This window comes from Peromyscus maniculatus, chromosome X (genome assembly GCF_049852395.1).
Source record: "Peromyscus maniculatus bairdii isolate BWxNUB_F1_BW_parent chromosome X, HU_Pman_BW_mat_3.1, whole genome shotgun sequence".
NCBI classification, from domain to species: Eukaryota; Metazoa; Chordata; class Mammalia; order Rodentia; family Cricetidae; genus Peromyscus; species Peromyscus maniculatus.
Genome location: NC_134875.1, coordinates 84,568,983 through 84,596,203, shown reverse-complemented (window position 1 = coordinate 84,596,203; position 27,221 = coordinate 84,568,983). Strand labels below are relative to the sequence as shown.

At 41.6% G+C, this 27,221-nt stretch overlaps 1 protein-coding gene across 2 annotated transcripts in view; it reads right to left on the bottom strand.

Annotated features, from left to right (window-relative positions):
* Snx12 (sorting nexin 12) overlaps positions 1-26,469 on the bottom strand; it is an 81,216-nt gene extending 54,747 nt beyond the window's left edge. For both annotated transcript variants that reach the window (XM_015999649.3, XM_006981141.4), the window contains exons 1-4: positions 26,194-26,469; positions 19,512-19,607; positions 17,899-18,023; positions 17,280-17,370 (exon numbers count right to left, since the gene is read on the bottom strand). In XM_015999649.3, coding sequence (XP_015855135.3) covers positions 17,280-17,370; positions 17,899-18,023; positions 19,512-19,607; positions 26,194-26,358 — 477 coding nt within the window. In that variant the 5' untranslated portion in view covers positions 26,359-26,469. The remainder of the gene's footprint in view (positions 1-17,279; positions 17,371-17,898; positions 18,024-19,511; positions 19,608-26,193) is intronic.
* Between the last annotated feature and the right edge of the window lie 752 nt (positions 26,470-27,221).

Here is a 27,221-nt window from a genome sequence, read left to right as displayed (position 1 = left end):
GCAGAGACAGAATCAGACAGAAAATTGTGAGCCAACTAGCCTGGAGTATGCTGGGCAGTGAGAAAAACAATGAGATCCTACTTTAACAATGTGGAACTGACTCCTGAAAAGTTGTCCTCTGACTTTTCTGTATGTACTATGGTGTACATACAAATGCCCGTGACAGGTCTAAGCGCTCTCTCTCTCTCTCTCTCTCTCTCTCTCTCTCTCTCTCTCTCTCTCTCTCTCTCTCTCTCTCTCTCTCTCTCTCACACACACACACACACACACACACACACACACACACACACACACACATTCTCTCTCTTTCCTCTCTCCCTCCCTCTCCCCATCTCCTCTCCCTATGGATTAGGATGTAGCTCTCAGCTACTGCTCCAGCACCTTCCTGCACGCCACCATGATTCCTGCCATGATGATAATGGACTAACTTATGAAACTGTCAGCCCCCAATTAAATGCTTTCTTTCATCAGAGTTGCCTTGGTCATGATGTCTCTTCACAGCAATACAAGAATGACTATTACATACTGAGTTAGAGGCCAGCCCTGACTTCATGAAACCCTGTTTTTTCGTTTGTTTTTGTTTTTAAAAAGAGGGGCTAGGCAGTGGTGGCGCACACCTTTAATCCCAGCACTTGGGAGGCAGAGGCAGACGGATCTCTGTGAGTTCGAGGCTAGCATGGTCTACAGAGAGACTTCCAGGATAGCCAGGGCTATACAGTGAAACCCTGTCCTGAAAAACAAAACATAAAACAAAAAAGCCAGGCAGTGGTGATACATGCCTTTAATTCCAGCACTTGGGAAGTAGAGGCAGGTAGATCTCTAAATCTGAGGCCAGTCTGATCTACAATGAGTTCCAGGACAGTCAGGGCTATACAGAGAAACCCTGTCTCAAAAAAAAAGGGAGGTGGGGAAGGAAGGATGGGAAGGGAGTAGAAGGAAGGAAAAAAGAAAGAGAGGGAGGGAGGAAGGAAACAATGCAAAAGGAGAGATTTACAATCTGAGAGTTGAAAGCAAAAGCAATAAAGAGAAAAACAAAAACAAAAACTTTCCTTGTGAAACAAAACTTATCCAAGTTAATAAAGCTCCAGTACTGGTAAAGTATAAGAAAATGGACACTCATGTATGCTTGATAATAATATACATTAAAACAAACATCTAAGATAAAAATTGACAGCAGGTATCAAATACTTTTATTAATATTGTTCTTTAACAATTTCCATAAATTTATATAATATATCCTAATTATCCTCTCCCCCCACCCTCTTTTATCCCTCTCATCCTTATTTATCAATTTTTAAATGTTCATGCATTAGATCCAGATGTTCAAGTTCTACAAATCTATCCTATAAGCACATTTACATATACAAAAACATACATTTATTTGGATGCTTACTGTGACATTGTTTGTAAACTAAAATGCTGAAGACCACCTAAATGTTTATTAGAAAAGAAGCAAGTTACATCCACTTGTGCCACACACCTGTAGACATGGCTACTTGGAAGACTGAGGCAAGAGGACTGAGCTCACAAGTTTGAGATCAGAGATCAGTTAAGGCAACCTAGTGAGACCCCATATGTGAAAAGTGCCATAACAGTAGGGAGAGTATAACTCTTTGGGAGAAGCCAGGAGTGCTGGTTGGTTTTTATCAACACAAACCTAGAAATTGAGAAAATACCCCGACCAGACTGGCCTGTAAGCAAATCTAAATCTATGGGTCATTTTTTTTTTTTTTTTTTTTTTTTTGGTTTTTCAAGACAGGGTTTTTCTGTGTATCCCTGGTTGTTGTGGAACTTGCTCTGTAGACCAGGCTGGCTTCAAACTCACAGACATCTGCCTGCCTCTGCCTCCCTGAGCCACCACCACATGGGACATTTTCTTAATTAGTTACTGATGGGGGAGGGCCCAGCCCACTGTTGGTGGTGCCAAACCTGGGCAGATGGTTATGAGTTGTATCAGAAAGCAGGCTGAGCAAGCCCTGGGGAGCAAAGCCAGTAAGTAGTGGCTCCTTCATGGTCTCTGTTTCTGCCTCCAGGTTCCTGCCTTGAGTTCCTGCCCTGGCTTCATGACGGACTGATAGCGAAGTATAAGATGAAACAAACCCTTTCCTCCTCAAGTTGCCTTTGTTCATGGTGTTTTATCACAGTGATAGAACCCCTAAGACACCAGGTTTCGGTTAAAGTAAGCAAGTAGAAAGAATTAAGAGGAAATTTAGGATCCAGAAACTTATCTACAAGGAAAAACAATGCAAATACTTGGCAAGGGATGCAACAGTGAATGGATGATTGGCAGTGAGGGAAGACAGGAAAGGTAAGAGAAAGACAGCCAAAGGAATTTAAGAAAGGTAACAAACATTTTAAAAATGGCCCCCAAAGCTTGTAGAATTAATGGCTTTCAGATGGTGGACCAGTCTACCTAAAATGCTTTTTCTGCCCTTCAAAATCTCCTAGTCGCCAAAGAGAGTATCTGTTACTATAAAGCTTTCCATGACAGCCTGTGTTAGAGTATTAAATCTTTCCCTCAAGTTCCACAAAAAAGTATTCAACTGCTATTATACAGCATCTCACTTCAGATTAGGGGCACTCAGACCTGACAGACATCAGGAACAGTGTCTATTTATCCCTTGAAGTATAAAGTATTATTTAAAATTCTGTGTATATTTGTCCATTTTTCTATGGGGGTGAGTACACAGTTTTTAATCAAATTCTGAAACAACTGCTGTAGTGTAAAATGTTCATCGATCATTTACTGAATAACCTATTCTATGCCAGACACTGTAAATACACAAATGAAACAAAAAGATCCAAGAGAGTTTAGATGAGACAGACAGATGAGTAAACATGGTATTACAAAATATAGAAGTCTAAATGAAAGGAGAGACATATCATTACCAAGTCCTGATTAAACTGAGGACTCTACTACAGTCCTGTGGTCAGGCAAACTCTACAATGTAAGGACATCTATTTTCTCAAAATTAAGGTGACAACTCAATATAATCTTTAAAAAGCTGGGCAGTGCTGGTGCACACCTTTGATCCCAGCACTCAGGATACAGAGGCAGGCAGATCTCTGTGAGTTCCACGCCAGCCTGGTCTACAGAGCAAGTTCCAGAATGGTCAGGGCTACACAGAGAAACCTGTCTCAAAAACAAAACAAAACAAACAACAACAAAAAACCAAAAACAGTATGATTTTCTGTGGAATATTTAGCTGTTTCTAAAAATTATTAAAGAAATGTCTGTTGGGCGGTGGTGGCGCATGCACTCGGGAGGCAGAGGCAGGTGGATCTCTGTGAGTTCGAGGCTAGCCTGGTCTCCAAAGCAAGTTCCAGAAAAGGCACAAAGCTACACAGAGAAACCCTGTCTCAAAAAAAAAAGAAAAGAAAAGAAAAGAAAAGAAAAGAAAAGAAAAGAAAAGAAAAGAAAAGAAAAGAAAAGAAAAGAAAAAAGAAATGTCTGAAAAACAAAGGAAGACTTTGCCACATTTCAAATTCATAGCAAGCTGGACATGGTGGTACACACTCCTTTGAACATGGAATTTTGAGAAGACCCTAGTCAGCATACAAAGACTATGGGTCAAAGAAAAAGAAACAAACCTAAAGTAGTCATTTGAAAAGTGTGATGTTGGCAAAACAAAATAAGTGATCCAGAAACAGACTCAGGTATATAATAAGATTCAGTGTATGATATAGATGGAATTTCAAATCACTGAGAAAAATGTTGGGACAATTAGTTACCTATTTAGAAAAACATTTCAAGGCACAAATATATCATTTACAAAACCCAATTCTAAAAAGTTTCAAGAACAGGTTAAAACTTAGTGGGAGAGTAAATGTGACTGAACTGTATTATAGACATGTATAAAATCGTCAAAGAATACACTACGTATAAAACTAAAAAAATCACTCAGAACAACCTTGTACTGGATAAATACTTGACCCTCAGAATTACAAGAGTTTTTAAGCTAATTGGATTCAAGGACTGCTCTATGGGAAGGCATTCATGCTTGTACTATAAACTTAGCCAAGAATGAATAGCTGGGGAGGTCATAGGCCCTAGGGGGTAAAGCTACTACTATTATTTTGCCAAATACACATAATATCAAACTGCCTTTTAAATCCTTTATACCCATAGATTACTGCAGCTCTCAGGCCTCATCAAATTTTTCTTTTTGCTGTTGACAGCAAGTTAATACAGACACAACTGATCAAAGTACAGAAAATAAGTGGTTATGGAGAAATCAGCCCCCCACACACACACACATGCACACATGCACGCACGCACGCACGAACACAGGCATACACACATGCACATACACCCCTCAGGGACATGACAGGGCCATTACACACATAAACTCACAGCAGACATAGCTACCTGTAGGACCTGCACATGACCAAGACAGTCAGCATTCCAGCATGAGCAGGGGAAGGGCTGGAGAAGCCCCATCCCTACCTGAGGAGTTAATAGACTTCTGTTAATAGACTTCTGGAGAGAGGAAGGGAGGGACATTTTGGAGATATGGCCCTCAGTAGGTTGCCTATATTCCAGTGGATAGCCCTACATGCACACACATAAGAGCAACATTCATTGCACTCAGTGGGTTATTTAAAAAAAAAAAAAGAATAAGGGCTTAGATGGTGGATATTGGAGGGAGGTTGAAGAGAGGAGAGTGAATGGAGGTTATGACCAAAATACATTGTATACATGTATGAAATTCTCAAAGGATAAATACTTTAAAAAGTTTTTAGTCCTATGTGGTAGCACACGCCTTTAATTCCATCACTAGGGAAGCAGAGGCACACATTTCTGTGAATTCAAGGCCATCCTGGTCTTCATGGTAACAGCCACCAGGGCTACATATTAAGACCCTATCTGAAAATAAGTTTTTAAATGCTTTTCCTTGGGGCTGGGGATATAGTTTGGTTGATAGTATGCTTCTCTAAGCATATAGAGTATGTATGAGGCCAGGTTCAACAGCCAAAACTACATAAATCAGGTATGGTAGCATGTACCTCAATCCTAGCACTTGGTAAGTGACTACAAAGTGAGTTCAAGGTCAGACTGGGCTACATAAGACCCTGTACCAAAAAAAACTATTTTCATCAATTGTTTTATCTATCTCCTTGTAGTTGAGTCATAATGGCCCACAAATGGAAAAAAGTCTGGGAAGCTACTTCTGTCAGTCAAGTATTTACTTGCCTTGCAAGTCTGAGGACCCACCTAAAAAGGCCAGGCATGGTGGTGCACACTTATAATTGCAGGGCTGGGGGTGGGGGGAGACAGGAGGATCCCTTGGACCTGCTGGCCAGTTATTCTACCTTAACTGGTTGAGTTCTAGGCCAAAGCGAGACCATATCTCAAAAGGATCATCAAGGAAACTTCTCTTTGCCAACAGACAGAGGCCACTACAGAAAAACACAACCAATCAAAACCCAGAGTTGTGGAGCCAAGTCCTAATGGATACATCTACAAAACACTCCTGCACTTAAGGCTCAGGGAACACTATGGAAGAATGGGGAGGAAAGACTTTAGGAGCTAGAGAGAGTACCAGGGGTTTTGCCATAAGACTGTGTCTCCTAGTAATGGCAGAAGCTACACCTGTAAAGTCTTACCAACACGGTTGCCTTAACATGAGCTGAACAAGGACAACAACAATAGACATGCCAAAGTGGACTGGGGGGGGTCTGCTCACGAGACCTCAACCCTACACAAAGAACTACAGGCAATTAAGGAATTCTGGGAGGAGAAGAAATAGTCTTCCCCAGGGAAGAGCACACCAATTGGTTATCCGATACCAATGGTCAGCCCTGAAAACATACATACAATACAGACTGAGCAGGTTGTATTTATGTATTTAGGAACATATGTGTGTATGCATACATACATGTATGTAACAACTATTAATGAAAAAAAAGGCCATGCATTTCAAAGAAAGCAAAAAGGGGTGTATGGGAGGAAAGGGAAGGGAGAAATTATGTAATTATAATTTCAAAAATAAAAAAAAATGGGGGAAAAAGAGGGAGGCAGCCTTAAAGTGCAGATTGACTCATGTAGATATTTTGAGAAGAATCCCTTGATAGTTAAGTGTGGAAAACAGGAATAAAACCTGAAGTCTCTGAGAGTTCCATTAACCCATTAACTGCAAAGTGACAAAAAATACCATCACAGCTTTTTCCCCCCTTTGGTTTTTCAAGACAAGGGTTTCTCTGTGTAGTCCTGGCGCTCACTCTGTAGACCAGGCTGGCCTCGAACTCACAGATATCCAACTGCCTGTGCTTCCCAAGGGCTGCCACCACACCCAGCCCTCCATCACAGCTTTTGACAGGGACATAGGAAGCCTGAAAACATAGGTGATTTACGTTAAAAATTGAAGAAAGCTAAGAATCTAACATTTGAATAGAAACTATAAATGTGTGAGAGCAGAAAACTTCAGGCAAATCCTGCATTGAGTGTCTTCTGCAGTACAGGCTGACTATAAGCAGAAGTCTTACCAGGCTTGAGTCTCCAACTGAATGTATTGAAAACACTCTTGATTTGCAGAATAACGGTTAAACGCCTCTGGAGACACATATCTTCATCATCTAACATGTTTCTTTTAAGTTAAAGGGTGATAACTTTGACATGGGGACTAACTTAGAGAAGGTAAGTCCACAGTTCAGTCAAATAGTCATATGTGCTTGGTAAAACAACGGGATACTTTGAGAGCAGCTTGGTTTTTTTTTAAATTATTTTTATGTTCATCATCACTTTTTAAACATAAACATATGTTAGGCAGAGGTCTTAAGGAAATATACTTATTTATCAAGCATTTTTAAAAAGGAGGGGGGCCGGGTGGTGGTGGCACACGCCTTTAATCCCAGCACTTGGGAGGCAGAGGCAGGCAGATCTCTGTGAGTTCGAGGCTAGCCTGGGCTACAGAGCGAGTTCCAGGACAGGCTCCAAAGCTACGCAGAGAAACCCTGCCTCGAAAAACAAAAAACAAACAAAGCAAACCAAAACAAAATCAATAAAGATATTATGGGTTGGGGATTTAGCTCAGTGGTAGAGCACTTGCCTAGCAAGCACAAGGCCCAGGGGTTGATCCTCAGCTCCAAAAAAAAAAAAAAAAAAAAAAAAAAAAGGAGGGGGAAGAGTTCTTAAGGATGACACCTAAAGGTTGTTCTCTGACACCCCCCCATATACATACATATGACACATGCATAAAATTTAAAAAATAGAGGTTGTGAGTCATCTTAGATGGTTAAAGGTGCTTGCTGCCAAGCCTGACAATCTGAGTTCAATCCCCAGGATCCATATACTGGAACCAGGGAACCAACTTCCACAAGTTGTCCTCTGACCTACATACACAACAATCCACAGCATGCACATTCATGTACACACACACCCACAAATAAATACATAAATAGATAGATAGATATAGTTACATTTTTAATTAAAATAAATGGAAACAATTTAAGTGTCCTCAGCATTTGAATTAGCAAAATGGGATGGGGAAATGAATGGAAAATTATCCAGCCTTTAAAAGAAAAGGCATTCTGACATGTGCTGCAACATGGATGATTTTATGCTAAAGTGAAAGAAGCCAATCACAAAAAAGATAAGTAAGGGTGAGTGAGATGGCGCAGCATGTAAAGGCACTTGCCACCAAGCCTGACCACCTGAGTTCAATTCCAAGACCTACATGGTAGAAGGAGAGAACTGACCCTGCAAGCTTCCCTCTGACCCCTACACATGCTACAGCACTCACAAGTGTGCACATACACAAATAAAAATGCAATAACAGAACCTAAGAACTATTCCATTTATGAGATACTTAGGATTGTCAAATTCAAAGAGACAGAAAGGATAGTGTTTGCCAGGGGTAATGGGAAGTTACTGAGTTTAAAGTGGAAAAATGAAAAAAAGTATTGGGATATATGGTGGTAATGGCTGCACAACAATGCAGACATGCTTAATGCCACTTAAAAATGGTTAGGACAGCCAGGCACAGTACACATATCTGTAATTCCAGCACCTGGAAGGCAGAGACAGGAGGACTGCTGTATATTCAAGCCCAGCCTGGTCTACACAGTGAGTTTGAACCACATAGGGTCATATAGTAATATCATGTTTCAAAAAAACACAAAAACAGGCAGGGCGGTGGTGGCGCACGCCTTTAATCCCAGCACTCGGGAGGCAGAGCCAGGCGGATCTCTGTGAGTTCGAGGCCAGCCTGGGCTACCAAGTGAGTTCCAGGAAAGGCGCAAAACTACACAGAGAAACCCTGTCTCAAAAAACCAAAAAAAAAAAAAAAAACACAAAAACAAAACAAACAACAAAAAAAAGTGTAGTGACACATGCCTGTAATCTAAGGACTTGGAAGACTAGACATCAGGATTGCCACGAGTTTGAGGTCAGCCTGGTTTATATAGCAAGTGGCAGGCCAGCCAAGGCTATATAGCATGACCCCATCTCAAAAAAAGTTAAAACAGTGAATATTATTATACATAATATATGTGCATACATATATACATATTTTGCAATATGTGATATATTTCAATGGAAACAATAGAAAAGATTAAAGGCAGAAGCAGATATGAGAACTTAGCTGTCTCTTACTAGGGCAGATATCAATGTAACTTACAAAACAAATGTCAATTTTATTCTTCTAATTCTTGACTTTAGAAAATTTATTTTTCTTTTTTTTTTTAAAGATTTATTTATTTATTATGTATACAGAAGAGGGTGCCAGATCTCATTACAGATGGTTGTGAGCCATCATGTGGGTGCTGGGAATTGAACTCAGGACCTCTTGAAGAGCAGTCGGTGCTCTTAACCTCTGAGCCATCTCTCCAGCCCAGAAAATTTATTTTTCAATGGAGTCCTGCGATCACAGTTTGAGAAGATGAAGAGTTAAATAAAGAATGGCCACACCACTATTGTTTGTAAAAGTAATGATAAAGTTAAAACAATCCAGTAGTCTATCAATAAGAAAATAGTTAAATAACCATTTATAGTTATACTATGGCATATTGTGTATATTGTGTTACATTTAATGAATCTAGTAAATAACATTTCCAAAACACTGAATGAGAACTTAAAGCACGGTAATTTGTGGAAATAAAAACATAACACAATGGATTTTCTATGGTAAACTGATGTGTGTAGAAAGGTGCACAGAGTACAATCAGATGACAGAGGACTGGCTGAAATGGTAGCACAGGAATGGACACTTGCTAGGTCAGACATCTGTTCTTCCAATGGATTTAGTACAAAGATCTTCAGTCTCCAGCTTTTGTGGCCTTTCCTGCTTCCATCGAGAATCCTGTGGTGATGTCGTAGCAAGGAAGGTCAAATATGCCAGCTAATACCCCTTTGCTCAGACCCAGGACCTCAGCAACCAAGTGAAAGGGAGAGCTCCAAGTTGGCCTTGATGTACAGCCAGGCTAGGGACGACTTCATCTACCAGCCATAAAACCTACATAACCTGAGTCAACTGTGTCAAAACAGGGGATAACTCGGAGACACGTGTAAAGTGTGAGACTGTGAAGGGTGTTCAGGCTGTGGGCAGGCCATTACTAATTCAGCCACAGAAGTTAGGCAGGCCTTCACTTCCAAAAGCAGCATCCCAGCATTCCCATTGGCTTCCCATACCAGTGGCTTCCTGTGGTCCTTCCCTCCATTAAGAGACCAATCAGGAGAGGAAATGTGCTTCCACAGCATACAAATAACTACAGGCTTGCTCATTTCTGATTGACATACAGCCAACCAGAAGGGTGGGATCTTGTAATGTGGCCTCCTATTTAAATCAACATTTTGTTCTTGGTCCCTTCCCAGAATTTAAGGTTTGGATCTAGGAAAAATAACAAAAGAAGAGGTCCAAGCTGGATCCAAGAAGCAAAGTATATTTCCATGTGGATCCATGGGAGTTGCTCTGAACTTGTCCTGAGTAGTGCTAATCTAAGACAGAACTGGTCTTAAGAGTACCTCATACAAGATTGCATTGCCAATGGACTAATGAACTTTATTGTCCCCCAAAGGCTAGTGGGAAAAAATAGGACTATTCAGGGCTATTAACTTAAAAGTGATAACTGAATTTGTTAAAGTGGTAAGGATCTTTAACTGACAGAAAGATACTGCTTTTAGAATGATCAAAATGAAATGTGTGGGGAAACCTGTAAACTCCTAACAGTTGGTATCATTACAACTAAACGCATCAGGAAATCCAAATTAGAATTATGGAAACAACATTTTCACTAAATACCTTTGATAATTGTAGATTATTTAAATTTGTACCCTGTTTAGCAGGGAAAATTTTTGTGAGGAAACATGAATTTCCTCATCTGAGGGGAGCAGCAAAAACAGTCATTTGATATTTGTGAAGGGAGTCTAAACTATACTCGAATTTTTTTGTTTTTTCAAGACAGGATTTCTCTGTGTAGTTTTGGTACCTGTCCTGGATCTTACTCTGTAGACCAGGCTGGCCTCAGACTCACAGAGATCTGCCTGGCTCTGCCTCCCAAGTGCTGGGATTTAAGATGTGCGCCACCACTGCCCAGCTAAACTATACTCTTAAAGAAAGTAATTTAGCCCAGCTTGGTGGTGCACACCTTTAAAACCAGCACTTGGAAGGTAGGTAGATCCCTGTGAGTTCCCAGCCAGCCAGGACTTCACAGAGAGAGCGAGCCCTGTCTCAAAAAAGTAATTTAGCTGTAGCTATCAAAGTACAAACTGCACCACTCTTTGACTTAGCAATTCCTTCTCTCAAAATCTATCCTACAGAAATACTTAGATACAGGAGAAAGATTAAATGTAGTATTTATAACAGTGAATGATTGGAGGCAAGTTCCCAATCAATAGGTGAATTGTTAAATTGTAATAAAGCTATACTATTGAATGTTATAGCATTATTTTTCTTTTCATTTTTCTAAATGAAGTGTCCATGTATTAATGCAAGAAATACACAGTATATTCATATTAATTTGCATAGTAGTAAAACAACGTCCTATTTTTAAAAACTATACATATGTGCGGATGTTCCTTTATGTTTATGTATGAGGACAGAGTGGAGAGGGAGAAGGAAAAGGGAGCTTTAGGATACACCAGTTAAAAGACATTTTTAGAGAATGGGAATAGGAAAGAATGTGGAAAAAAATCTTTCACTTTTTACTTTATATGCTTGTTTTGTTTAAATTTTGCCCATTTACATAAACTGCTTTTGAATTTTACAATATACTATTTTAACAAAAGAGGCTCTTTTGTAATCAAATCAAGAGAGTTATAATTTATATAATTTAAATAAGAATAACTCCATAGCTGGGTGTAGTGGCATATGCCTGTAATTACAACCATGGAAAGGAGAATCACTGAAAGTTCAAGGCTATCATGGTCTCCATAGCACGACTCTGTCTCAAAAGACACACAGACACACATGCAACTCCATGTAAGTTACTACTACCAAAATTTTTCATCTAGAAAATTTAAGTTAAAATTAGGGCAACTATAAACTCAGTTAAATATCTATGATCATTCAATCAAATAGCTTCCTTTTATAGTTGAAAACAAAAAGTCTGAAGTCATGAAACAATTCACCTAAGGTCCTCTAGCCAACCACAGCCAGATCCAGAAGTCAGTTTCTATTCCAGCCCTGGTATTCTTTCTACTTCCTTTCAGATTTTCCTGACTCTTCATTCTGATGACATAGTATGAAATATTCTTGTCTCCTAAATATTAGATGTCACTGTATTTAAATGTTAGAACAAAAATACATAGGGAAATGAAAACGTAGCTAGATGTGGTGGTGTACCCCTTTAATCCCAGCACTGGGGAGGCATATCTCTGTGAGTTTGAGGTTAGCTTGGTCTACATAGGGAGTTCCAGACCAGCCAGGGTTACATAGTGCGGTCCTATATAAAAAAAATGTATACCATTACCACAGCCTTGAAAAGCTGACTCTCAGCAAAAAGTTATTGTATTTTAGAATAAAAATATATAACAAACTAAAATGTGTATACTTGTTAGGAAAAATTTTAAGAGCTTACTGCAACTAGACAAAAAAGCATTACTGATATAACATTTTCTTAAAAAGAAACACATGGATAAAATTTCTACCAATTATTTTGTTAACTAGTTTTCTCCTAATTTTTAAAAAAGTATTTATTTATTTATTTAAATTTATTTCTGTGTGCCTTTGTGAGTGTACCACCCCATGTGAAAGCAGTAACAGTGGAAGCCAGAAGAGGATGCGGGATCCCCTGGGACTGGGGTTATAGATGGTTATAGATGGCTGTAAGCTGCCATGTAGGTGCTGGGAATTGAACCAGGGTCCTCTGGAAGAACAGCCAGTGCTCTTACTCACTGAGCCATCTCTCCAACCCAAAGATTTGTTTTCTCTTATGTGAATGTTCTGTCTGCATAAATGTGCACCACAGGCGTGCCTGGTGCCCATGGAGGTCAGAAAAGAGCATCAGGTCCCCTGGAACTGGGGTTACAGATGGTTGCAAGCCATCATATAGGTGCTGGGAACTAAATCAGGGTTCTCTGCAAGAGCAACAAATGCTTTTATCCACTGAGCCATCTCTCCAGCCCTCTTCTCCTAATTTTTAATCTACCTTTAGCTGACAGTTCCTGTTAACCATCTTAACCCTTTATCTTCAGTTTCTCTAGGTAAAGGAATGTATATCTAATACAAACATTTGAAACCACTAGAGAAGAGCCAGACATGCTGGCATACAACAGTAAATGGCAGCACTCAAGAGGCTAAGCCAGAGGATTCTTGAGAGTTCAAGGCCAACCTGGGCTACATAATGAGTTTGAAGCTAGCCAATGTTACAGAGTAAGACAGTCAAAAACAGACAAATAAATAAAGCCACCATAGAAACCACCTATTTAAAGGAGCCCTCAAAGGGTTTAAAGAATCCTTTCATGATATTGATAATTATTCCTACTTTGTATGTTTTATATAAGAATGAGTATCTATTTTTTAAAGCATAGACAGACAATTGTAATTATTCCTAATTTGTATGTTTTATATAAAAATGAGTATCTTTTTTTTAAAAAAAAGTATAGACAGACAGACACACACAGGGGAGTAGGAAAGAAAAATCTAAAAATAAAATTAAGAAGACAATTTGTTGTATAAGCAAGTCAAAAAAAGAAAAGATGAATGATCCTGGTGGGTGGTCAGAAGGGGAGAAGCAAAGAACCACAAACTAAATTATTCATGAAGTTGGGCATGGTGACTTGAGTCCTGCATTCAGAAGGCTGAGGCAGAAGGCTCACCCATGAGTTTGAGCCTAACCTGTAAATAGTGAGTTATAGGTCATCCTGAGGTACAAAGTGAGACTGTCTAAAAAAATAAATTAAAAAAAAAGCCAGGTGTGGTAACACAAGCCTGTAATGGCAGCATTTGAGAATGGAGCTACAGATCAGGAGCTACATAGCAAGTTCAAGGCCAGCTTCAGCTACCTGACCCATCTCAAAAAATAAAAGTTTAATTACTAGTTTAATTATACTATGTATAATCAGAGTAACAACCACCTAACTTTTAGCTATAATTAAAGGAGTACTCAGTTTTAGACTCCCTGCTTAGGCACAAATGAAGACTTTGAAAATTTCAGAATTATAAAGATAAAAAGGTTAAAAAACCGAGTGAAGAAAAATCCGAATGGTTATTGTGCCTAAGAGAATACCAGGAGTGACTCAACAGCCCACAAGGCCACGAAGAAATAGCCATTTCAGTGAGCAGCTGGTCTAAATTAGCACAGCAGGTGATTTTGTTGACATTACTACACCAAGTATTTCAACATAGCCGTGTCTCACCTAGGCTACAGAGCATAGAAAATCCTGTGAAGCCTGTTGGTGTCCACCTCTCCCACCTTCACTAGCTCAACTTCTCATCTCCAATAGGTCAAAGGGCAGGTAAGGCATCTTTGGAATGTTAAGATGTAGGCTTCTTTTAGATCTAGCTATGTGTAAGATTCGTTCTTAGCCTCTCTCTCTCCTAAAAGCCAATATAAAGTTGAATCTTTCTGAGCAATGAAAAAAAGGGATTTATTAGTAGTAAAGACTCATTGGATGGGAAAGAGGACTTGGATTTAAGGTTCTTAGAGGACCTAGTGACTGTGTTTAAAATGGCCAATTTTCCTCCAAAAAGAGAAAATTGAACTTGTTGAAAATTAAAATTAATAATAAAAGGAAATCACCCATACAATGCTATCACCCAGAAGGCAGAGACAGGAGGATCACAAGTTCCAGGCAAGCATGGGCACAAAATGAAACCTGTCTCAGATAAGAGAGTAAGTAGGGAAAGGGGATAATTAATTAGCTATCGTGAACCTCATCTTTCATATTTATCTCAGTTTTGTCTTACATAGAGAGCTCTTGATTTGTGAAGTCTATGAAGAAATAGAATGTACTCACTCATCTTACTTGTATTTTGATTACCCTACCCTTCACCTACCTAGCTGAATACTAGCTATCTAAAACACTGTTAGTTCCTTATTTTATAGCCACCTTTTCTAGTTATTCTCCAGTTCATCCTGTAATACTGCTGCCTATGAAGGCTGTATCTCTTGATCACTCCTTTCCTTTATCTCACAGAAATACCTATTCTTCCTACTCCCTCAGAAATCTTTTATTCATCTCATTCTCTAATGATCAAAAATTACTTAACTTCTTTACTTCAGCTGACTCTTCTATTTAAAACCAAATATCACTCTTATGTCTCTGTAACGTCCTCATCTTTTGAACACATCATTTTCTATACCATTGTTTCGTTTTAAAATAAATGAAAAGTAGGTTTTCTAGGGCGACCAGGTTGGCCTCAAATTCACCACGTAATGAAGGCTGGCCATGAACTCCTGATCCTCCTGCCTCCACCTCTCACATGCTGGGATTACAAGCATGTGCTATCACATCCAGCTCTAAAATTATCTTTAATTTACCAAATGACAAGATTCCTACCTCCCTCATCCCAACCTTCCTGGAACCCATTCTGTACAAGACCATATTAGTTAGATGAAAACACAGACCCATCAGAAGTTCTCAGGATTTCACCCACCTTTCTGTCTGCATCAAATCTGTTTGAGAAACAACACGATGAAGCAACTTCGAATGAGGTAAAAGGACAATGAAAGAAACTGTTGTTGATATGTGGGTGTACCAGAGGATGGGTCTATATGTATGTTTCTGTTATAACACATTACATAAGCATATATAAACACATGTAATGTAAATACATTCAACTCAAATTAGCAAAACTCCACAAACATAAAAATCAAATCAGCTAAATCTGACCTAAATCACAGATATTATATGGCTACTTCCTGGAAGGAGATGCATTATCTATGTGACAAAGTCGGTTAGTTGTAAGTTACAAGAAACTCTAGGTAAACTACTACAAGCAGCCTGGATTCTGCTTTTCTGTAATGTAATATAAGTGCAAAGCTTAGTCATCACCTCAGGACAACGGCCATGTTGCATGACTTCTACACAATACCCAGCATGCGCTCAACACTGGGAAATAGTAAATTTACAACTTAAGGAGGAAAACGGAGGCTTGCTTCACAGTGGTTTAATATGAACAGAGTTGAATATGACATTGTCTGACAGAAGAATGAACAGTTTGCTGAATAAAAGCCCCGAGTCAGGATATATACACAGCAGAAATGGGGCCTCAGAGTCTCAGCACTTGTGCACAATGAAAGAAGAAATATTTTAAAAAAATATCTGTAACAGAGGATACAAATCAAAAGGCAGCAAGGACATGGACACTGGTGAGGTGGGAAAGGGGCTGCTCAGCCCCCAGCATGGGCTCAGCAGCTAGAGAGCTAATCTATCTCAAGGATCTTCAACACTGAGATGGGCTCCAAGACCCAGGTCAAAATCTAATCCTGATCTCTCTGACCAGGATCACACCAGGATCAGCAATCCTCTTCCCCAAGGACCTACATAGAAAACACAATTCCTTCCACGATAGGGAGTCTAAGCCAAGAGTCCCAACTTTTCCCTGGCACCAGAGTTTACTTGCTCTCATCCCATCATTTGGACTGACAGCAGGTCCCAGCAAACAAACCACCACCTTCCAAACAATAGCCTAGGAGAGTTGCCAGCCTCAAGAAGCTGCTTTAGCCTCTAAGATTTGGGAACTCTACATCTAGCTGCTAGCCCTATTTCAGTTTCTGGGAACAACACTGGAGTTCCATGGGAAACAAGTACAGGCAGTTCAATAACCCTGTGTCCAAGCTGGGGAAGGCAGCAGACAACTCTTGCCTCTGAGCCCCATTCAACAGCTCAAAGTGCTTAGGAGCAATCAGAAACTGTGGTGTGTGTGTGTTTCTGCCCTTGGGACAGCACTAAATGAGATGGGAAAAGGAGGAATGGAAGGAGGAAAGTGATGTTGCTCTTCCTTACCATGTAGAGAAACCTAGAACATGACCCCCTCCACCATTCTGGAAGTCACCTGGCAGTGGTAAGTTGCTCTTATTCCTCAAAACCTACAAAGCTAACCCATAAAGTCACAAGGATTGAGGCGGGATGATTGCTGGCCCATTCTGACTAATTAGCTAGTGAGCAAAATATAGACAGCCAGAGTAGGGAGCCATAAAGGGATAGGGGCTAGGCAATAAGAGCAGCCTACTACCCTATGGCTTTCTTGACTTTGCAGTAACCATGATGATGGGCCCATAAAACCCATACACCCTGCTCCACATAACAGACTGCTTAACTCTATGAGGACTACTGCCGTGAAAAGCAACAAGGGAGAGAAAAACCAACCAAAAAAATTGCTGAGAAAACTGGGAGCAGGCCTAGAAGAAACAGTAAGTTTTGGGTCTCTACTACCTTCCCCCTAAAGGAAAATTTTCATGCAGGTAGGAAAAGCAGCGATTCTCCCTATTCAGTGTTCCTGGTGAAACCTAAGAATAAGAAAAAGCCCCTAGACTTGCAGCATCAGTAATATATCCCAGTGCCTCACCAGCACAAACCCCCCTCCCCCCAAGGTTAAGCCTTCTGGCATGGGTAAAATACCCAAAAATTGCCTTCCAGTCCAATCCCTCCCCCACCCCAACCCCAAGCAAAGAGCATCTGCCTGTGGTTTCCCACCTCTCTTCAGAGAAGAGATACTAGCAGAGTGCCCACATGGTGTAGTCTGGTACCAAGAGGCCCAATGCAAGACGGTCTATCAGGCCAGGGGATGGGCAGCCAAGTTCAGATCAAAAAGAGAGAGAGGCTTAGTGTAAAAATCAATGTCATTTCAGCAGATAAAGTAGAGGGCAAGTGGTGAGAGGGACTCCTACTGGCGCACCTTCCCGGGGACGTAGTTCCTATCAATTGCCTCCTCCTGCAGGAACATGTGTAGACAGCGTTCATTCTGAGCCAGTGGGTGCCCAGCAATTCTATAAAGAGACCAAAATGGTTATCAGTAGTTTCCGGGATCAAAGACAATTGGCAGGGGAATAGGAATATGAAGAGAGGAAAAAGGGTATGATCAGCCTTAGGTTTGAGCCTCTGGGGACAGCAGTGAGGTATGACCTAAATTGTAACATTGTAGAAGGGAAATTGAACAGAAGGACAGGATAGGGAAATTCTAATTAAAAGGGTTAACATGCATTACGTTCTCAGGCTTTGACATACAGGATCAGAATTTATTCACAGGAATGAAGTTTAACTATCCAGTTTGCCCACTACATCATACTACCTATTACAAAAAGACAAAGTAGAAAAATATATAGAAAGATCATGATAGGTTGGGAGTATAATAGCTTAGAGGTAGAGTGCTTACCTAGCATACACAAGGCCCTGGAATCACTCCCCAACAAAAAGGGAACAAAGGAGGAAGGGGGAGGGGGAGAAAAATGCGGAGGGAGGGAAGAAAGTTCATGATGGCAAATAGAGTAAGCAGAGCAGCCAGGAAATCGGCTTACTTGTTAATAAACTGTTCGAGGCCCTGCCTCCTTTCTTCAATGAAAGATTCCTCAAAGATTCCTTCATCTCCTCGAAAAGGGAGCTGCCGCTTCAAGGCTTTCCCAGGCAGTGGTGGTACTACAATCTGCAGTCAAATAGCAGCCCAGTTGGAGAGGGCAAGAAATAAAAAAGCAAATGAGATGGTAAAAGGCTCTCCAGCGCCTGCGTGCTTGCATTCTCTCTCCCTTTCCCTGCCCCCCTCCCTCCATCTCCCTTCCTCCCTTCCCCTCCCCTCCATGGCTGCAAGGTGGCCTCCAACTGTGTATATAACCAAGGATGACCTAGAACTTCTGATCCTCCTGGCTTCACCTGCCAGATAAACTGTGTATCTCAATTCTTTTAGGCCTGGGATCCACCATGCCAGGTTCAGCTAAGACCTTAGAACAGTAAAGATGGCTCATATGGATCCAACTTGACTTCTGTAGGACAGATTTACCATCTCAAAAGAAAGGAAGTAAAGTTCAAGCACTCTTCACTTTCTTTAACAATCCAGCACCATCCAAGCATTTAGCTAAGATTTTCTTGACACATTTTTGCACTTATACGAGTTTACTAACTTTACAAACAACAAAGCAAGTTAAAAATATTGTTCATGAGGCTGAGGAGATGGCTCATCAGGTAAGAGCCTTGGCTGCACAAACATGAGGACCTGAATATGGACTCCAGAACCCAAACAAAAAAGTCCAGCAGCGGGTGGAGGGTAGAGACAGGAGGATTGCTGGAGATTGCTGGCCTAGCTCCAAATTCAGTAAGAAGCTCTGTAAAATGTGTGAGGTAGACAGAGCAGGACACACAACTTGCTCGTCTGTCCTGCATGTGCCCTTGCACCATATACCCCCGCTACACACACACACTTTTAAAAATAATACAGTCAGCCAAGCAGTGATGGTGCACGCCTTTAATCCCAGCACTAGGGAGGCAGAGGCAGGCAGATCTCTGAGTTCGAGGCCAGCCTGGGCTATAGAGCGAGTTCCAGGAAAGCCAAGGCTACAAAAAGAAATCATCTTAAAAAAACAACAACAAACCTGTCCTACGGTGGGGGTAGATGGTGGTGGGGGTAGAAGGGAGGTGGGGGTAGAAGGGAGGTGGGGGTAGAAGGGAGGTGGGGGTAGAAAGGAGGTGGGGGTAGAAGGGAGGTGGGGGTAGAAGGGAGGTGGAGGTAGAAGGGAGGTGGAGGTAGAAGGGAGGTGGGGGTAGAAAGGAGGTGGGGGTAGAAGGGAGGTGGGGGTAGAAGGGAGGTGGGGGTAGAAGGGAGGTGGGGGTAGAAGGGAGGTGGGGGTAGAAGGGAGGTGGGGGTAGAAGGGAGGTGGGACAAAGGAACAGGAAGCGAGGAGAGGAGGGGAAACTGTGGTTGGTGTGTAAAATAAATTTTAAAAATTTAATAAAAACTATTCTAAATCTCTTTCAAGATTCAAAGTGTACCCCCCCCCCAGGACCAATACATTGGGATTCAGTCTATAAGAATGTGTTCACCCTTCCCACCTACTTCAAGACTTTACGAGCTATGATCTTACACCCTATGAGCCTATGCAGATTGCTTCCTCCAATGGTACTAATTAGGGATGGGCTGTACCTTACTATCGCGCTCCAGCTCATTTTTCAGCCACTCAAAGTCACTGTAGCGTCGCCGTACACAGGATTCTTTCAGCTTGAAGATGGGTAGGTTTGTCTACAGGGAAGGAAGAATGAATGAAGAGAAGCCAGGTGTTGTGACACTTTTAACACACACACAAGGGTGAGGCAGGACGATCAGCAGTTTGAGGCCAACCTAGGCCACATAGGGAATTCCAGATCAGCCTGGGCTACATAGTGAGACCAGACCCTATCTCAAAAATAAAAACTGAAAACAGGCAATAAGTTCTGTTCAACCAACCTGTGGGGACCACCTGTCAGAACCACTGGAAAAGTCTCAATGAAGAAACAGCTCCTCTGGGACTGAGGATATAACTCAGTGGTAGGGCATTTACCTATTCTCTATGAGCACCAGAGTTTAACTCCCAGCATCACAAAAAAGAAAACTTGTTCCTATGGACCATATACCTAAAACTCTTCCAAAACACCACCAGGTATATATTAACCCTTACCATACCCAATTATCAGAAGTCCTTTGCTGGGGCTGAAGCCTAGCATGCTCAAGGCTCTTGGTTCTGCCCTACAAACACACACATAAAATCCTTTGCTACTTAAAATTTATCTTACGGAGAAGACTCACAGTCATGTTCTAATGTACATTATATTGGTAAATCATGTTATTTGAGCTCAGATGGGTTCCCCATCCCCATCATACCCACATGTTTGTCTCAAAGTGTTCTCAAAGGCCCCGTCTGGGGATTTGTTCCCTTCCTATCTCTGGGATACAGAGGGAAGAGAACAACAAAACACTCCAACAGTAAAAACAGTCTTTGAGAACAACTAGAAGGTAAACCATTTCCAACAGATGTTTATCCCATGATATAAAAATGCCTGCAGTGGAAAAAAAGCTGAAGCTCACTCATGGGAAGCTTAGCCATGGAGAAAATGCTCAATCAGGAACTCCAGCTGACTGCCTAACTTCCTGAGATGGTTTCTGCTGGACCTTAGGGATGCCTGATTTGATGATGTTACCTTTCTGTTGCTATTTGTTCTTTTACTTGGAAGCCTCAACCAAGGGGACACTCTGCTTGCTGTCTGGGACTCTCTGTTTGGGAAACTCCAGCTGGCTGCCTTAAAGGCACTTTCCCCAGTCATTTTCTGCTGGATATGCTGACTTGATAATGTTTTCTATCTGTTTATTGCTATTTATTCTTCTACTCTGACTTGTCACATAATTAAACTTACTCATTCAAAATCAAAAGTATGGCTATTTCAGATCATTCTCTAGATCCCCAAGACATGCTTCTCTCTGCTTTCCTATTCCAATCTTTTCTGTAAGTCCTAGTTCAATTCTCAATTCAGAAAACTTTTCCTGATAGTATCAGCTGGGTATATTGTGGTCTACCTCCTCCTTGATCCCTTCTGACATTATACTTTTCTTGAGACCCTGTCTCTAGCCTAGGCTGGCTTCAAATTCTCTCTGTAGCTGAGGATAACCTTGAACTTTTGTCTTCCTGCCTCCTTAGGAAATTACAGGGGTATACTACCACACCCAGTTCATAAAGTGCCAGGCATCAAACCCAGGGCTTTAGACATGCTAGGCAAGTATTTACCAACTAAAATACACCCACATCCCCATTTCTAAGGATGATCTTGAACTTGTGATCCTTCCATATCTACAGTTTATAAAGCATCACATTACTAGGTTTTCTTCAGATGTTTTATGCATTCTGTACGTTGTCTACATGACTAAATGATGATCTTAAGTCAACTACCTGACTGTGCATGGTGGTGTATCCCTTTAATCCCAGCACTCGGAAGGCAGACAGACAGATCTCTGTTGAGTTTGAGGCCAAGTCACTACATAGAGAGTTCTAGACTGGCCAGAACAACCTAGTGAGACAGTCTCAAAAAAATCAACAATCATGACAACTTTTGTTTCTCCCAAAATGTAAGGTACCAATAATCAATTACTCAATAGAAACTAGAATGAATCTAGTTACCCCTTTTACCTAAAAAATGCAGAATGAACAGCCTTTATGTAAGTTAGCTTTCTATAGCTTACTCATTCCTACATCTTAATCACTGAGAAGACTGCTTAGGCTCTAGTGATAAGAGGAACTTCTAACATATTAAAAAGCCCATTTAAAAAAAAAAGCTCGGCTGGAGAGATGGCTCAGAGGTTAAGAGCACCGACTGCTCTTCCAGAGGTCCTGAGTTCAATTCCCAGCAACCACATGGTGGCTCACAACCATCTGTAATGAGGTCTGGCTCCCTCTTCTGTATACATAATAAATAAATAAATCTTAAAAAAATAAAAAAATAAAAAAAAGCTCAAATGTAGACATTCCTGTCTACAAATTCTAAATGAAAATGGTCAAATACATATATTAATCTAGATCATATTTCTTGCCAGCCAATTCAGAGCAATGGGCGGGTAATAATAGGAACTACCTCTTTCTTCTCAACACAACTGCCTCTTGGCAAAAAAGGAGTATCTTGGAGTTCTGGTAGAGCCTCACATGGTCCTTACTACCTTAATTTTTACAGTCCCCAAGTCTTGAAACTGCCTCCCCAGCCAATAACTGGCCAATTCTACCCAAAATCTTCAAGGTTCAAAAAATATCAATAGGTTTAAATGGAGTCTGATATACATAACATTTTGTCATCTAAACTAAAGAATGAGTTTTCTTCAGAGTGTGGCCCCAGGTATGTCTACAATGTTCCAGCGGATGGCCTCATACCCAGAAGTATATGGGCAATACAAACTGGACTGGATGGCTTGGTTTGGTTTTTAAAGACGACTCAAAAGTTGGAGAGAGCCGGGTAGTGGTGGCGCACGCCTTTAATCCCAGCACTTGGGAGGCAGAGGCAGGTGGATCTCTGTGAGTTCCAGGCCAGCCTGGGCTACCAAGTGAGCTCCAGGAAAGGCACAAAGCTACACAGAGAAACCCTGTCTCGAAAAACCAAAAAAAAAAAAAAAAGTTGGAGAGAGAGGGAGATGGAAATGGATCAGGAAGGAATTAGAAGGAGAGTAGGAGTGAATATGGTCAAAATTCATTGTATGAAATTCTCAAAGAACAATTTGGGGGGGGGGCGGAGTTTTCAAGACAGGGTTTCTCCATGTAGTTTTGGTACCTGTCCTGGAGCTTGCTCTCTAGACCAAGCTAGCCTTGAACTCAGAGATCCACCTGGCCCTGCCTCCTGAGTGTTGGCATTAAAGGCATGCACCACTGCCACCCGGCAAAAATATTTTTAAAAGAAATAAACAAATAAGTAAACATGGTGGCAAAGATCTGTAATGCTAGCACTTGATAAGTGGAAATAGGCTGGTCAGTAGTTCAAAGTCATCCTCAGCTACACAGTGAGACAGTGAGTTTTAGGCTAGCCTAGGCTACATGAAACTCAGAAAATAACAACAAAAAATAAGAATAAATAAGAAACTGGAGGCTGGTGAGAGGACTGGGCAAGTAAAGGTGCCTGACTCAATCTGACAACTGAGTTCCATCTCTAGGACCCATATGGTAAGAGAGAACCAAGTCCTGCAAGTTGTCCTCTGACATGTGCTGCAACTCTTCCCCTGACCACAAGATAATAAATACAAATATAATTTCAAAAATTTTAAGGGCTGGGCGGTGGTGGCGCATGCTTTTAACTCCAGCACTCAGGAAACAGGAGCAGGCGGATCTCTGTGAGTTCAAGGCCAACCTGGTCTATAAAGTGAGTTCCAGGACAGGCTCCAAAGCTACACAGAGAAACCTTGTCTCACAAAATTTAAAAAAAAATTCTTTTAAGGGACTGGAGAGATGGCTCCCTTTTTAAGAGCACTTGTTCTTACAGAGGACCCAGGTTCAATTCCCAGAATCCATGTAGTAGCTCACCACTATCCATAACTCCAGTTCCAGGTTGCACATGATACATAGACATATATTTGAGCAAAACACTCATACACATAGAATAAATAAATCTTTCTTTTTTAGAAGTTTTTAATTTAAAAACTGTCTTTTTATGGGCTTTGTCTGACTAAAAACAAAAACAAAAAAACCTATTCCTTCCTTACCCCCAAAGGATGCTGAAAACATTGTCCTTCCATCTCAGCACTTAACCATCTAAGAAAAAAGCTACTACATAGAAGGCTAGTCCCTGGGCTCCAAACTACAAATCATATGAGGAAGCCAGAATAGTATAATATAGGATATTGAGGGTTTAGGGGTTCTGCTCAGCACAAAATAAAGTAAAAGGACAGAAAAAAATCAAGTCCACATTGATACATCTATATGAACCAGATGATGGTGGTGCACGCCTTTATTCCCAGCACTTGGGAGGCAGAGGCAGGCAGATTTCTGCAAGTTCAAGGACAGCCTAGTCTACAAATTGAGTTCCAGGACAGCCAGGGCTATGTAGAAAAACCCTGTCTAGGAAAAAAAAAGAAAGAAAGATCAATATGAATATGTATGATGATGTGTGGCCACCACAGCACCTCTCCAGACTCCTCAGGCAGGCAGGATCCATTTCTGAATAAAATTAAAGAGAATAGCTTCATCAATATTTATTATATGGAGCTGAAGCTATAGATCAATGGCAGTGTGTGCTCAGCATGCATGAGGTCTAAATTAAATCCCCAGCACCAGAAAAAAATAAATACAAACGATTTTACATATTTTTACAAAAATCAGAGTTCAATAAAACAGTAAAAGCCTCAAATCAACTCAAACCCACAGAAAGAAGAGCCACCGTCAACTCTATCAACATTACATAGCTAGAACTGTGGAAGGGACTGACGAAAAAGCTCAGTGTACATTTTGCATACTAAGTTTTGAAACTAAGCCTGAACAAAGTAGTGGAAAGAACATGGACTTTGGACTTAGAGACTTGGTTTCAAATCCCAGCCCTATCCATACTGTTATATGCACTTGGGAAAATTACTTAAACTACATGCTTTCCTGATTTCTACTTTTTAAAAATGCATACGGAAACTAAAACCTACTCAGGTGTACCGACACACACCTTTAATCCCAGCAATTGGGAGGCAGAGGCAGGCAGATCTCTGAGTTGGAGGCCAGCCTGGTCTACAGAATGAGTTCCAGGACAGCCAGGGCTACACAGAGAAACCCTGTCTCAGAAAAAAACAATGAAAAGAAAAGAGAAGAGAAGAAAGCTAAAACCTAGTTTGGTGCCTGGCTCATTGTAGGGACCAGATGGATGATCTCTGTTATCAGAATACCTAAAGAAGAGAACGATTTCCTTACTAATCCTTAAGGCTCTTACACATCTAGACAAAATCTCCAAAACCCTAAAAGTAGTCTTTATACTGAACAAGTTATACTTAGGTTCCCTTGAGTAATTAAGCCTTCCTCCATGAACACTTCTCTTTTATCATAGTTTAAAGAAGGTAAATCCATGCTTCTCTAAAGAGATCATTTCAAATAGTCTAGTCTCCACAAGACAAGCAAGCGTTCCGCACGCTGCCATCACTTTCCTCCCTCAGTGTGGAGAGGACCATTTCTCCCCGAAGACTGTCAAGCACAGGTAGAACAAGCATTCTCATTCAATTCTTCTAAAAAATAAGAGCACCATATGTCTCTTGGCTCTTCAATGCTATTTAAGAGGGATGCTATTCACAAAGAATATCCTGGATCTCCAAACTGAAAAGAAAACACAAGGAAAACTAAAAAATAGTTCCTAATTTTTTTAAACCTGTACCACTTCAACTGGGGGAAAAAATACGTGTGAGCCATGTACTCTATCTGCACATCTGCACATTCCATCCTTGCACTATGGACTCAGAGAATAAAGTCCCTGGGGTGCAAACTGGAAGAAGCCCTTCCTAGAGCCCTTCTGAAATGTCATGTATTAAAGTAACTACAGACCAGGGACAGAAAAAGCAAATGGCCTTTCACAAAAAAAAAAGTGAGAGCCAATAAAATCTGAAGTAAACATTCTGCATTCTGGAAACTTCAAATCTAAAGGATCAGCAAAGGATGGGAGGCAGCAACTGACAATCCACCAATCCCAGTGCAGGGCCGGGTTTCACGCAAGACACGGGCATTGTGGTACCTAAGAAACTTAAGCATAAAACATTTCTCTCTTTCAGATGTAAATCTTAGACCAGTCAGCAAAGCATTCAGCCTCAAGATCGCCTTTCTACTTCTGCTCTTTCTCGCAAGCCCACTGTCCCTCTTTCCGGTAGTCTTTCCTAGGACTAAGGGTTTGCTTAACTCCATCACCCCAGAGAGCTCTCTCATTAGGAATTAGCCCAGCCTTCCCACCTCCCCCCCCCTTTAGAATGACTTCCATAACCTAGTTTAGTTGTGGGACCCAGCGATCCCTCGCCTTGGCTTTCCATCCCCCAGCCTCCTTCCACCCTCCCCTTTCGTGCTTCTGTCAATCACGATTCCACTCTACTCGGATTCCTCACTAATCTTTGTCCATCTTCCACACCCTGTCCAGCCATGCTTCACTTCTGCCTCGTGAGTACTTGTTTTCCTTCCCCTCCGCCCGAAAGTCCCCTCTGGAGTTTTCGGCACCCTCAGGCCACAGCTGAGTCTGCAGCCTTCTCTGCAACCCTTTCAAGCCCTAACCCTCACATGACCCCTCCAAGCTTCCCCGCCTTTAGTCGTCCCCATGCCCCCTCCCCTCCCGCGTCCTCCTCCCTCAGCTGTCTCCCTCACCCCGTGACTCACCCGCATGCGAACCTCATAGGTGGTGAAGCGCGCGCGGCCCACGCCCACCGTCTGTGGATTAAAGATGTCTATCTCCAGGAAGTTACTTGGCGGCCCGTAAGCATCGGTCAGGTCCTGAGGCTTCGAGTTAAGGCGCCGAGTGTCAGCCACTGCCGTGTCCGACATCTTTCCGAAGAAGAGACCGGTACCGGCGAAGGGGGTGGGGGACAGAGGCCTGAGGCAAGAGCGCGCACGGCCCCTCCCGCTTGCAAAATCACCAGCCAACCCACAGACGGCGGCGGCGCGCACGCGCGCACGCATGCGCGCACGCACACACCGCCTGAGTCTCGGCCCGTCGCCCTGAATAGCCGCCATGCTGACTAGGGCTTGTACCTTACGGTGAAAGCGTCATTCAGACTTCCGGGTGGTACTGCTAGCTGCCCCGGAACCTGCATCTCTAATATTCCCTGTCCAATACTTCGAAAAGCACCACACGCAGGCTCCGCCAATCTGTGTTCCCCGGTCCCAGAAATTGTCTCATCCCGTGCATCGATCAGCAGTGGGCACTGCCCTGCGAGCTGTTATCCTAAGGTGTTAGACTGAAAGCCCAGCTCCTGAGTAAGTCCGGGTTTGCCATGACAATAGAAGAATGGTTTCTGGAAGGTGAGGTTCCACCAACAGTACCAGGAACGTAGAATGCAGCCCCACTACTTGTGCCACTAACAGTTTCAGTTCCCGCTTCACACAATTGAGCATTCGGAAAGCAACACATTATAAGTGCCAGGGAAGCAGCAGACTCGAATTGCGTAAACAATCGTGATTTCATGTTCTCGCTCTTCAGGAATAGTGGGTGTGTCTTCATTTTCCACATGTTGCTTGATATAAACTAATTCCAGGTGTACTCAATTCTTGAATTTCAGAACGTTTATTCCATAACTTTTGTCTACATTCTGAAGAACCCCCATCCATACTTGGCTATGCTCTGAGCTTGCTTGCAACCTGTGTTGAACACATGTCTACATGAGAACATCTATAGAAAAACATATATA